The following is a 12,657-nucleotide window of genomic DNA, read 5'->3' on the forward strand; positions in this document are numbered from 1 at the left end:
GAAGAGAAGACTAAACAGACACGGGCCAGTTCAAGATAAGTTTTACTGCCTGCGGGAAGAAAACTGTTTCCTTTGCACAGGTTTGAAGATCAGCGTGTGGCCTTCTAGCCCACTTTCTGGGTGGAAGAAATGACATGAGCTGGCGTTAAACACAACTGGGGTCCGGTTCTCAAGGAATAAAGGCATTAAGGCAAGTCCAGACCATCCTCAGAGACCCTGCAAGTTTGGTTCCAGGCCTGTGAAACACTGTATCACGATAAAGCCAAGGACACAAGAAGGTGTGGTTTCTCAAGTGCGTATAGAAGCTATGCTTGTGTTATCCTATAGTCTAAGTGCAAAAGCATTGTGAAAACGTTGAAAATATTGTGGGAATGACCAAACTGTGACACAGACACATGAAGTAAGCACACTGCTGGAAAAAAATAATGGCACCAATAGACTTGCCCAAGGCAGGGTTACCGCAAACCCTCAATTTGTTAAAAAAAAAAAAAAAAAAGGAGCAGTGAAGGGCAATCAAGCGGAGTTCCATACAGTGAGGTATGCCTGCATACCAACAGCTCTCAACAGTGGTGAGAAGCTGAGAGCCTTGTGTTCTCCTTCAAGAACCAGTGGACCCCCAAGTGGGGAAACTGCAACTCCAGCCGATCCAGGTGTCCTTCTCAGAGGCTTTGTAAGATGTCTGAGGGCTTTGAGGGGAGTGGGTAGCGCCTCTCAGTCCTTCTTGTGAGGCATGTGCTGATTCTCCACTTTCCTAGGCCCTTTCCCTGGGGATCTGAAGCCACAAGTCTGAGGTGGGACCAGGAAACCACACCACACCAAACCAAATCAAACTGACTGCCATCAAGTCAATTCCAACTCATAGCAATCCTTACAGTGCAGAATAGAACTGTAACTCTGTACAGAAGTAGAAAGCCTCATCTTTCTTCTGTGGAGCAGCTGGTGGTTTCAAACTGCTGACCTTGTGGTTAGCAGTCCAACTCGTAACCTACTACATACCACCAGGACTCCTTCAAGCTACTAAGGAAGCACCTCAGTGATTCTCAAGATGGGGGGAAGGGCAAGGAAATACTGGTCTAGGCCAGTGGTTCTCACACTTGAGCCCCCAGCAACAGCACCCAGAGAATGTCTCCACAGATTACAGAGCCCCACCTTCAGGCTTTCACTCTCACTAGGTCCAGGGTGGGGTTTGGTATTTGCATCTCTAACAAATTCCCTTGTAATCCTCAGGCTGCTGGTCAGGGACCATGCTTAGAGAACTGCTGATCTAAGAAATAGTATTAGGCAAAAAAGCTCCAGGCTAGGAAAGGAGCAGGACAACTGGGGGGCTGGGCCAGGTAGTCCTGTGTTGGGGTGGGTGTGCTGTAGGGTCAATTTAGACTAGAAAGTGAGTTCTGGGTCACATTCTGAGGATTGAGGGCTAATGATGCGGGATGAAATACATATACTAACTTGTCATTTACCCAGGAACAATGAATTGCATGCCCACTGTACAGCAGCCAGCAGGGTGTGGGAGGGCCTTATGGAGCTTGCTGACCAATGGTTATCAACCAGGGCGATTTTGGTTGTCACAGCCGGAAGGGGTGGTGCTACATGCATCTAGTGGGCAGGGGCCAAGGATGCTGCTAAATATCCCATAATACGCACAGCACAACCTGCTGAGACTGGTTAATAGTACGTGTCAATTTGGCTAGGCTACGATTCTCTGCTTTGGCCGACATCAGACTGAGAGCTCTTCTATTATGTAACTGTCTTTAATTTGGGGATTGGATGCAATGAGCCAATAAATTGAAAAGTCGATCCATTTTGATGGGGGTGTGTGGCCTCTCTCCAACATATATGGATGTTTTTAGTAACGCTTTCTTTCTCTCTTGATCCTATATCTGACCTCTCGTTCTTGGGATGTGAGGCAGCTGCCTGTCAACCGCTGGGACAGTCTGGGGTTCGTCAGACTCTGCAACCCCATGAATCATGTGAAGCGTCCCACCAGACACAGAAGCATAGATTTGAGGCCTGCTGCCTCTATAACTGCATGAGCCACTTCCTTGAACTCAATCCATCTCTCTCCCTCTCTCTGAGTGTGTGTGTGTGTATGTGTGTGTGTGAATGTCAGTTCATAAATAGCTAATTCACTGGCTTTGCCCCTCAGATGTCAATAATGTTGAAGTGGAGAAGCCCTTGGTCTACAATTCAGGCACTTAAAACACAATGTATACATCATTGTCTGTATACTCTGATCCAATGCCTTCCTTTAGCTGGCATTAACCTCATTCCTAACAACTGCCTTTGGTCTTGGTAGCTGCTGTGAATTTAACTTTCAAATCTCTTCACACGTTTTAATTATGACACCGTTTACTCTTGTACTTTAAAAAGATTTTTTAAAAAAACAACCTGACAAGCCGAGCCTTCCTGTGGCCGCTGTGGCTGCTCTTCTCCATGGTACACAGGGGAGCCGCAGCTCTGAGAGCCTCTGGGACAAAGGCAACCCATCAGGAGGACAAAAGGAAGATTTTTTGTTCTCTCCAAGAGGATAGCAATGTGTGTGGGCTGGGTCTCCTCTGGGGAAGGCCCCCACTCTGTGTCCAGCCAGAAAGGATTTTGTCTCAGGCTCCTCATGAAAGGGGACCCTCTCAGAAGGGGGTGGGGGCAGGGTAAGTGAAATGAGGCTTCAAGTCATATCAGGTGTGGAAAGCACTAAAGGGTTAGGTCAGATGCCTGTATCAAATTGGATGTACTCAAAATCCTAGAACTTTGGGGGAAGATAAAAGGGCAAAAAAAAAAAAAACCCACGCGAAAAAACATGATAAAGAACGTTTCCAGGTCATATTATAGGGCTGAGGAACAACAACATGTTTTGGGATCCGTTTTTTTTTCTTCCCTATTTAAATCTGTAACAAGAAAGTGGAAAGTAGCTGGGGTTGAGGAGGGAGGAAGGTGCCCACTGGGCGAACTATGGGCCCCAGGGAGCACGGTGAACAGATTAGAGCACTCTCCCAGGCACATGCAGAACTGGGCAGGGTCATCCCAGCTCCCCTTTCTGAGTTTCTTCTGCTTTCTCACTCACTGAGAATGTCTGTCCTTAAAGGGTAGACTGCAGGAAACTTGGCTTTTCTAAAACTAGATCAATAAGGGTAAGACCCACTCTTGCCTGAAGGAACTAAGTCTGTTTGCCCATCCCCATGAGTGATTTAGTTGAGACTGTTGTGATCCACAGAATTTTACTAAGCCAGGCCTTTCTTCCTAGTCTGTTTTAGTATTGAAGCTCTGTTGACATTTGGGCAGTATCATAGCACATACAAGCCTCCAGGGACAGGTTCATGACTGCACATGCAATACACTGGCTGGAAATGCAGCCCAGGTCTCTTCCCTGGAAGGCTAGAATTCTACCCCTGAACCACCTGCCCTAGATAGAGCCCAAGCCATAGGGAATCAGTCATAATTGTCCACATGTTCAACCACCAGTTACAGTTATTATAGGTTCAGAGCACTTTCTAGGCTGTATTTGGGGGGGGGATATAAGGTAAAGCCTCTCCCTTCAGAGACTAGCAACCTTACTATAGGAAGGCACCATGCCTCACCAGATGCCACCATTACACAGGACAATCATTAAGAAGCAAGTCACGACAACCTGATCACAGGCTGTTTATGCCTTGATACAAGGTGAGGTGAGGCCTGGCACCACAGTCACTCAGACACTTGGTCCTCCGGCCTACAAATTCTCTCTATGATGCCTTTTCCGCCAACCCACCTGCCTCACTGGGCTTCTTTCTCAATGTGTAAGGCTGAATGATTTGTTCAGAAAGATGCTAAACAGCCCTTTCTTTGGGTAAGTGTTCTATCCCACTGAGGCCATAAATCTGTATCAATTGTAATAAAGAGAGGGAAACTCCAGATGTGGTGGGCTGGGGGAACCTCAGGGCACTTCATTATGAATCTTCAGACAATCTTCCTCTTGTTATGAAAATGATAGCAATCTGTTCCCCAGCGTGTGTTCCACAAGAATTTCAATTTCACAAAGGCCCCCTTTTTTTGAGGGGGGGGGCAGTGGAGAGGGTGGATAATGTTGGCTGTTTAAATAAATCCGGATCAACTGCATTTTCACTTTCACTCAGAAAATACCACCTTGTGTGAAGAGCATTTGAATCGCTGAGACTCTAACCTGGCGTGAGCTTGCCTTTCAGTGCATTGAGGAGGCAGGTACATTGGAAGGTGCAACCCTGCTTTGTACTGCCTTGCGGACTTTGGCCTATGTTTGTCTTCCAAAGAGAAGGCCAGAAGGGACGTAGCTCTGCTCCCAAACTAAGGGCCCTTGCTGCTAGCTGGTCAGCCCTGTCCCCTTCCAACAAGAACCGGCTTTCACCTCAACATCCTGAGGCAGTGACTTTAGTGGACTAGGGTGCCTTATGGGAATCCCCGGAGTGCAGTGACTGCAGAATCTGCTCTTCACAGAGAGAGTGAGGGAGGTAAGGGTAAGCTCAGAATTGAGCAATTGCCCTTGGGTCCATGACAAAACAAAAACACACGCACACCAAGAGTGTGTTAAGAAACATCCCTCCAGGCACCACTGATAATTCTTGTGCACAATGAGAATGCTCCTTCTAGCTGCTACCCACTCCCACTCGCACAGTACATCCAGACCCCATGACACCGGTTCATATTCCTACTTCGTTGTGCCCATTATCCCTCTGCCTTTCCCAGTGCTTTGCAGCCAGAAACTTCTCTCTCTGAATCTCAAAGCTTTTAGAATGCCATCAGAGAAGCTGAAAGTTCTGGGGTGATGCCTTGGTCAGTCTTCTGACTTCACAGACAATGAGGAGGAAACGCAGATGAAGGAAACCATCTGCCCAAGGTTTTAGGGTCTCCTGACTCGCAGAACAAAATGTATTAGTCAGCGGTCCTGCTTAGCCCAGCCCTCCAGCCCCTGCTTCCAGAGAGCCAGGTGCAAGACTGGAGTTAACAGAAGCTCGCAGGGTTGCACAAGGCTTTGGGGAGCTGAGCATGTGGAAATGTCTTCATGGGAACCCATGTGATATCCCAGACTGCTCCTACGTCTACACTACTAGGATGGGGGTCCCTAAGGCACATGTGGCTCCTAAGCATATGAAGTGGGGCTAGCCCAAAAGGAGATGTGTTCAGGGGGGGAAATATCGCATTTAAATAGTTGTTTTACATTGATGATATGTTGAAATGATAATTTTGGATATACCATGTAAAATCAGATATATAATTAAAAGTGATTTCACCTGTTTTTCTTTCTTTTTCCTGATGTGGCTTAATAGCAAAAAGTTAAACTACCTAAGTGCCTGGCATTATATTTCTGTGAAAATGGACTGTTTTAAGAGACAATAATGCTCCTAGCCCACCCACCCACTTTTCCCAAAACCAGTCAGTCTCCTGCTGGCAGACAGTCTAAAATCACACTCACTGCCATCGAGTGGATGCTGACTCATAGTGAACCTATAGGACAGGGCAGAATTGTGTCTGTGGGGTTCCGAGACTCCTGAGGAGTACCTGGTAGTTTCAAACTGCTGACCTGGTGGTTAGCTACTCAGTGTATAACAACCATGCCACCAGGGTTGGCAGACATAACAGAGTGTGAGAAGAGAAAGCGCCAATTATCCTCTTCTCCTAAAGGCAGTTCCTGAGCTCCAAAGATGAGTTACTTAGCCCTCTGCTCCGCTGCAGGCTGTCCTGTCCCCTCCTATTCAGTTGCTCCTGAAAGCAACCAATGCTTCACCTAGAGAAGGGCCTGTTTACTCGGCATACAGTTGGCAATCTGTAGGGAATTTCCACTTCACTTCTACTGAAACTCTCGTGCAGGACAAAAAAAGTCTCTCCTCAGACAATTAGTCCTGAAAATGAAAAATTTGGTTGGTGAAGGCCACTGGCGGTCTTACTTGCCACCAAGACAGCAAGTCCTAGGTACTGTATTCAAATGATTTTTGCAGCCATATTTGCGCTCTCTCTCTCTCTCTCCCTCCCTCCCTCCCTCCCTCTCTCTTCTTTTGCCTATTCCCTACTACAGTCATCCTTGCAATGTTTTTGGTAACCTCGATCATTAGAAAATTGTTAGTACCACAACTGCAGATTGAACCATTGAATGGAAGAAAAGCTACTGTCCAACAAGAGAAATGTTTTCAGAGGTGACTTCACTTTCAATTCTTTAAAAAACACACACACACACACACACACACACACACACACAGTTTTAGGACTCTTCAGGAACCAGGAAAATGTTGGTGCCTCAAGGTAGATTTAGCATGATCACCCACATGACTAAACAGCTAATTTCTCCTTAAGAACGCTTGCAATTTCCCAATAATGGTTCTCAAAGTCTGGTTCTGAGACCAGCAGCAGCACCCAGGAACTTATTAAAACCAAAAAACCTTTCAACACCAGGGAACTTGATAAAGCTGAAAAACAAACAAAAAAACCCCTCACTGCCATCAGGTTGATTCCGACCTTAGGGTAGAGTAGAACTGCCCCTGTGGATTGAGGAGACTTAACTCTTCAGGGGAGTACAAAGCTCCAGCTTTCTCCTGCAGAGTGGCAGGTGGTTTTAAACTGCTGACTTTGAGATTAGCAGCCTAACAAGTAACCCATTACACCCCCAGGGCACCTGGGAACTTGTTAGTAAAGCAAAATTTCAGGTCCTATTCCCAAACTACTGACTCAGAAATTCTGGATGTGAGGTTGAGGCATCGGCAATTTTCAAATAGGCTAAGTGTGACCCTGATGTACGCTCCAGCAGATTGAGAACCACTAGACTAGAGCATTAGACTAGTGGGCATTCTGCCTATCAATCGGAGTCTGAAGTTACTACTAATAGGTCAAACTCAAGCAGACCCCATCCGTATCATAACCTTAAACAATCCAACAGAGTTCATGTATGCACTGACCAACAGTGAGCTTATCCAAGTCACCCGAACCACCACATGTGGTCACATGAACTCATTTTCCTATACTGAATGCAGCACTCTGTTTTGCTTTCAAAACTACCTGTATTTCTGAATACAAGGAGTTCCTGGCATCTTATTGGCAATTAGCAAACAAGCCTATACTTGTCTTTATGCTGATCATAATGTCTCTACTTTTAGATATTTTACATGTTCGTTAGCAGTCTGTCCACATTATCTTAAGATGGAATCTGAAGCTGAAGAGAATGAAAGAAAATCTCTAGAAGAACCTTAAAGCACTTGTCTCTGGGGACAAATACACTGAAATACACAAAATGACCCAGTCATTGGAAGAGTGATTCAAAAGCAATTGTATGGCAGGCATATTTAGCAAATACAAATTTAAGACACCCAGGTAAATCTGAATTTCAGACAACAAATTATTCCATGGGTCCTACTTATACCAAGACAGTATTCACTGTTTGTCTGATAAGAAAATTTAACTGGGTGTTTTGTATTTTCCCTGGCAATTCGCGACCTAGGAAAAGTAATGCTTGAGAAGGTTTGAAGGTGGCAATAGGCCTCAAATACTTAAAAACCTGTCACAAGAAAAATGGACCAATCACATTACCATGGGTAGAAATTATAGGAAAAGGAGATCTGGCTCAATGGAATAAATTATTTTCTAAAATATTTAAGTCATTCCAAGAGTCACCTCGGTAATCTTGTGAGCAACGGCTTCCTTACCTCCAGAGATGGTCTCTAGAGATGTGCTTAGGCTGCATGGCAGACAGTTGAATCAATAGGATTGGATGAGTGGTTAGGCTAACAGATGTATAAGCCTTCTCTGGCTTGAAGGCCTAGGGAAGCCTAAATTTCTCTAGTTGCCATCCTCGAGGATGTTCTTGTCCCCTGAACTTTGCAAAGTGTTGTGGGTAAACACTAGTTCTATACACGAAGGAGTTAAATATGGCAGGAATGATCCACACCTCGAGAGGGCAAGAGCTGGTCCTACTGGTAGAGTTCTAGCTAAACACATGTGGGCACTTTTACTGATAGGCTTGAAAAGCTATCACGAGTATGGATGGATTTGTCCCGGAGCATTTCATTGACTAGAAAACTCTTCAGTGCTCTCAAATGTAAAATGGATAAAGAAGGAAACTTACTCTTTGTCCTGGGGTCCATTTCTGTTTTTGATGACTCTTGAGTTGCTGTAGGTGGCGGTAACTTCTTCCCAATAGTCTAGGGGGGAAAAGACGATTTGACTTATCAAGATGATTCTCTCCTCCTTTAAGCCAGGGAATAAAACCAAGAGCATCAAGCCAAGGGGCTCAGAATGTGTTCACAACAACCAGCCACAGTTCTAGTATTGACTGCTAGTCTTCAATAGGTCTGAAGTTCAATGGCAAGTGGGAAAACTTACTCAATGAGCTTTGTCCTTATTCGCACTAAGTTGACCTCTTATTCCCTTTCTTCCTTGTGCTCTTATTTAAAAGTTCACTATTTTTAGCTGAGAGAATAGGCATATTTGCCTAATTTTATGAGAAGCTGACTAACTTCAGTAGGTATGCCACCTAGCCCACTAGTGTGGCTTAGCAGTAGCTGTGGAGCGGAAAGGTGGTCTCTGCAGTTTAGCAGAAATGAGACAGAAAGAAAAATATGGATAATAGGATGACGGGTCAGAAGAAAAGGCAGGTAGAAGAACAAGTAGAAGTCAAGGTGTATATGGGGCAATTGTGTCTCCCTGAGGCATCTTTTCACCATTTAAAATTCTGCTCAACTCACAGCTTAGAAGGAACTGCATCCATAGGCTCTTGGTCAGGCCCATCTGCCCCAAAGTGAAAACCCAAAAGGTTGGCAGCTCCCTTTATACCAGTCTTTTAAAAACCTTTGTGGCACTGGGAAAACCCTACTCCTCAGACCCCAGGTTTCTCTTTACTAGTTAAGCAAGAGAACGAGTCTGAGTTCCTTTGGCGTTGATTTTCCTTGCTTCCTCTGATGCTAATTCTACCACCGCCCCCAATGTAGGAGTCAGCCATAGAGACGAAAGGACGCTGTCTCTGCCTAAAGATGCTTCTGAAAACACAAGCAAGTCCACTGCTCCATGACAATGATGATTCCAAAGGTGGCTCGGTCCCCACTCCTCTCTGCCGCCACCACACTAGTGTAATCACTCTACACGTCTAGGGCTCCTAGTAACTCAGCTGTCAAAGCTATGTGGAGCTGGGTCCATCCACCTGCCTGAGGAAGAGTAGCTTTGGCAGTGAGCAATCCAAACACATCTGCCCCGGGCTCACGAGGAAGGAGGAAGCCCAGAATTCAGACCCTGCTGAGGGCCGCAGATAAGGATGATTCACGATCGCTTTTTAATTTGGAAAGCTTCTTCATGCTTCCAATGTAGAAACGAACATTAAATATGAATAAATCACAGAAAGGATAAGATAAATCAAATCTTCAGCCCTTCATGAATTTTTAAAGACATTTGTGACAGAAAGCCTTTACATTTTACACGGTGACATTTTTATTTAGTGCCGGAAGGCTTTCTATATTGGATAAAAAATGAAACCCCAAATAACATTCCGCCCCTCCACTGTTGCTAAGTACTCAAGCTAATAACATTTTATAATTCCAAGGAAATATAAGGGAGGGGGCGGGAGGGTTGATGTTATTCTGCCATAAGGTCAAATGTGATAAAAAGCTGTTCTTAGGATTATCTTGGATAATCACCATTGGCAGTAAAAACAGAAGCTCTCCAGTATCATTCACAGATTTTTTTTTTTAATGCTTCTGACTACATCCCAAGCACCCCTGCCACTCTCTTGTTTTCTCCCTTCTGGAGACCAGCCTAAAGCTTCACTACTGCCAGCACATTAGAAAGAAGAAGATCAAAACACCGACTGTGGAGACAAGGCACCAAGCTCCCTGCTGTCGAGTGGATTTAAACTCACGGCAACCCTATGGGAAGGCGGAGAACCACCGCACTGGCTGCCATCTTTATAGAAGCAGGCTGCCAAAGCTTTCTCCCTGGGACTGGGCCACCAGGGCTCCAAGGTGACAGCAGGAAATGCGATAGTCATCCCGACCCCAAGCTTCACTTTGCCTGCTTTCCTGAAGGAAATGAAAGCTCAATGGTCTGAGCCTTACACCGTGTCTCCTTTACAGACACTGAAAGTCTTACAGCTTCCCCTGAAATGGCAACAAAAGAAACGCCTGCTTGTCATGGATGGCTCAGCTTACCATTCCACTCACACTAAGGGGCAGCAAGAATCCCTGCCTGCCTGATACATGGAGCAGCACGGCTGAATCTTGAAAAGATCATGCTGAGTGAAAGGGGCTGAGACACAAAGGCGCCAATACAGTATGATCCCACGTATAGGAAAGTATAGGAAAGAGCTAAATAAGCAAATGTAAAGAGATCAAAGTTCCTTAGTGGTTGCTCGGGACAGGCAGGCGGTTGGGGAAGGGGGAGTCATTGCTTCAGGGGCGACACACTGCCATCAAGGGAGGGGGAATAATTTGGAAATTGATCATGGTGATGGATGCACAGCGCGATGACCATAACTCCGCTTGCTGACTTACATGTGCACAAAATTGCTGAAATGGCAACGGTTTTGCTGTATTCCTTTCTAACACACACACACACACACACACACACACACACGGCAGGTCACCAGTTAAGCACACGCACGTCTACTCAGGTAGACCTGAAAAAGCAAAAGGTAATGTTTTTGTCTGTCTAGTTCAGAAACACACCACCCTGGCTGTTACTCAAGTCCCAGCCATAGGGCTGGAGGGGAAGCCGACAGCACACTCATCATCTAGTAGGGGACCTCAAACTTTTTAAACGCGGGGCTAGTTCACGGTCCCTGAGACCCATTGGAGAGCCGGACGATAGTTAAAAAAAAAAACTATGAACAAATTCCTATGCACACTGCACATATCTTATTTTGAAGTAAGAAAAACAAATGGGGCAAAACACCTGGTGGGCCAGATAAATGTCCTTGGCGGGCTGCATGTGGCCCATGAGCCGTAGTTTGAAGACCCCTGATCTAGGGCCATGGCTAGGGCCATGATGAAAAGAACAGAGGAAGAGGAAACAACACACTGAAAGAAGCCAGACACAAAAAGTCATGTATTCTAGGTTTACATTTATATGAAATGGTCCAAGCACTTAAATGCATAGAAAAAGAAAGCAGACTGGAAGCTGCCAGAGAGACAAGGGGTGAATGAGGAGAGACTGCTTAATGGGTCTGGGGCTTCCTACTGGGGTTATGAAAGGAGACAGTTTGGGAACTAGGTTAAGATGACCAGACGTCCCGCTTTTGGCAGGACAGTCCCAATTTTTAACACTTTTTCCTGCGTCCTGAGGCGTTTTTAAAAAGTCCCGATTTTTGGAAAGAATGCATGACAAGCTAGGGTATATAGCTTTCGGCTGCCATGTGGCTATTTTCCCAGGATATGAGTTTTATCAATGGTGTCCCGCTTTACCAATGTTAAAATCTGGTCACCTCCAACTAGGTAGAAGTGGTGGTTGTACATCTGGAACATACTACCTGCCACTATAAATTTCATTCAATTAGAGAGAGGGACAGAGACAGAGAACGGAGGGCTGCTAGTTCCTCTCTTCCCAGCCCAGGCCCCCAGGTGCCCCTGAGAGATAAACCATTCTGTGTTTCCCTCTTGATCTAGGACCTAGACCTAAAACAGTGTAGTCTCTGAACTGGCAGCAGAGGCAGCAGCAGCTGGGAATTTGTTAGAGAAGCAAAGTAAAGGCCCCACCCCAGATGACTCAGAAACGCGGGGATGGTGCCAGCAGCCTTGCTAGGAACCCGCCCTCTGGCTGATTCCGAGACACACATTAAGTGTGAGAACCACTGACCTAGATGGCAGCAGACATTCCTTCCATTATCATGAACCCAGTACCTTCTCCTGGCTTAACAACTTCGGTGTCTACTCTCACACCTAAATCAGTAACAATACATCTTGATCCTTTCCTTTCTCTCCTCTCTGCAGAGCTTTCTACCAAACATCATCTACCTTCTTCATTGTTCTGGTGGAGAAACTCCTCGTGGCTTTTCAATGAGTCAGTTCAGAGTGAAACTGTAGTTTACGAGAACAGACAATGTGACCACAGAACTGAGGGAAAAAAACCCCAAAAAAACCAAGGGCTGCCCAGAGTGCACGGGTCCCTTCACCAGCACAGAACTGGAAGGGGCTAGGTAGGTCAATGGTTGGATAGACATGTGGTTTCCAACCAACAATAGAGGCTGTATTTGGCCTTCCTGGGCTCGGGGCATCCTGAAGGCCACCTGGGCAGATTCTACATATGTTGTAATATTCAGGTATAGCCACGCCCCACTGCTGCTATTTCTTCCCGGTGGTCCTGACACTGGCATTTGGATTTTCATTGTAGAACACTGTCCTACTCATGCAAGGACATTTAACAACTCTGACCCCGGGCTACTAAAGGCATAGGGTGCTCCCAGTTTGGGGTCCACCTCACATTCACCTACCCCTTTCCTAAGAGTCCTCCCCCTCCAGTCATGAACTATGGGCCTTTGTGCAGGGGAAGCCTGCCCTTCCTCTAGCTTCCAGAACAAAGACCAGAGTGATGGATTACTGTTCTTCCACCGGCTAGCCAACTTTCTCTACCTACGTCTCTGCACACATCATTGGCCCTCTAACCTTAAAATAAACAGAAAATCAAATTTTATTTTTATACATATCAGAAAACTAAAGTATTTTTTCTGAAGTAGGGTTTTTA

General features: G+C 45.7%; 1 protein-coding gene across 3 annotated transcripts in view; it reads right to left on the reverse strand.

The window, feature by feature from the left end:
- Positions 1–12,657, reverse strand: part of SH3KBP1 (SH3 domain containing kinase binding protein 1) — a 424,275-nt gene that overhangs the window by 133,873 nt on the left and 277,745 nt on the right. For all 3 annotated transcript variants that reach the window (XM_075538783.1, XM_075538782.1, XM_075538784.1), the window contains one exon: positions 8,060–8,135. In XM_075538783.1, coding sequence (XP_075394898.1) covers positions 8,060–8,135 — 76 coding nt within the window. The remainder of the gene's footprint in view (positions 1–8,059; positions 8,136–12,657) is intronic.

This window comes from Tenrec ecaudatus, chromosome X (assembly GCF_050624435.1).
Source record: "Tenrec ecaudatus isolate mTenEca1 chromosome X, mTenEca1.hap1, whole genome shotgun sequence".
In the NCBI taxonomy this organism is placed as follows: domain Eukaryota; kingdom Metazoa; phylum Chordata; class Mammalia; order Afrosoricida; family Tenrecidae; genus Tenrec; species Tenrec ecaudatus.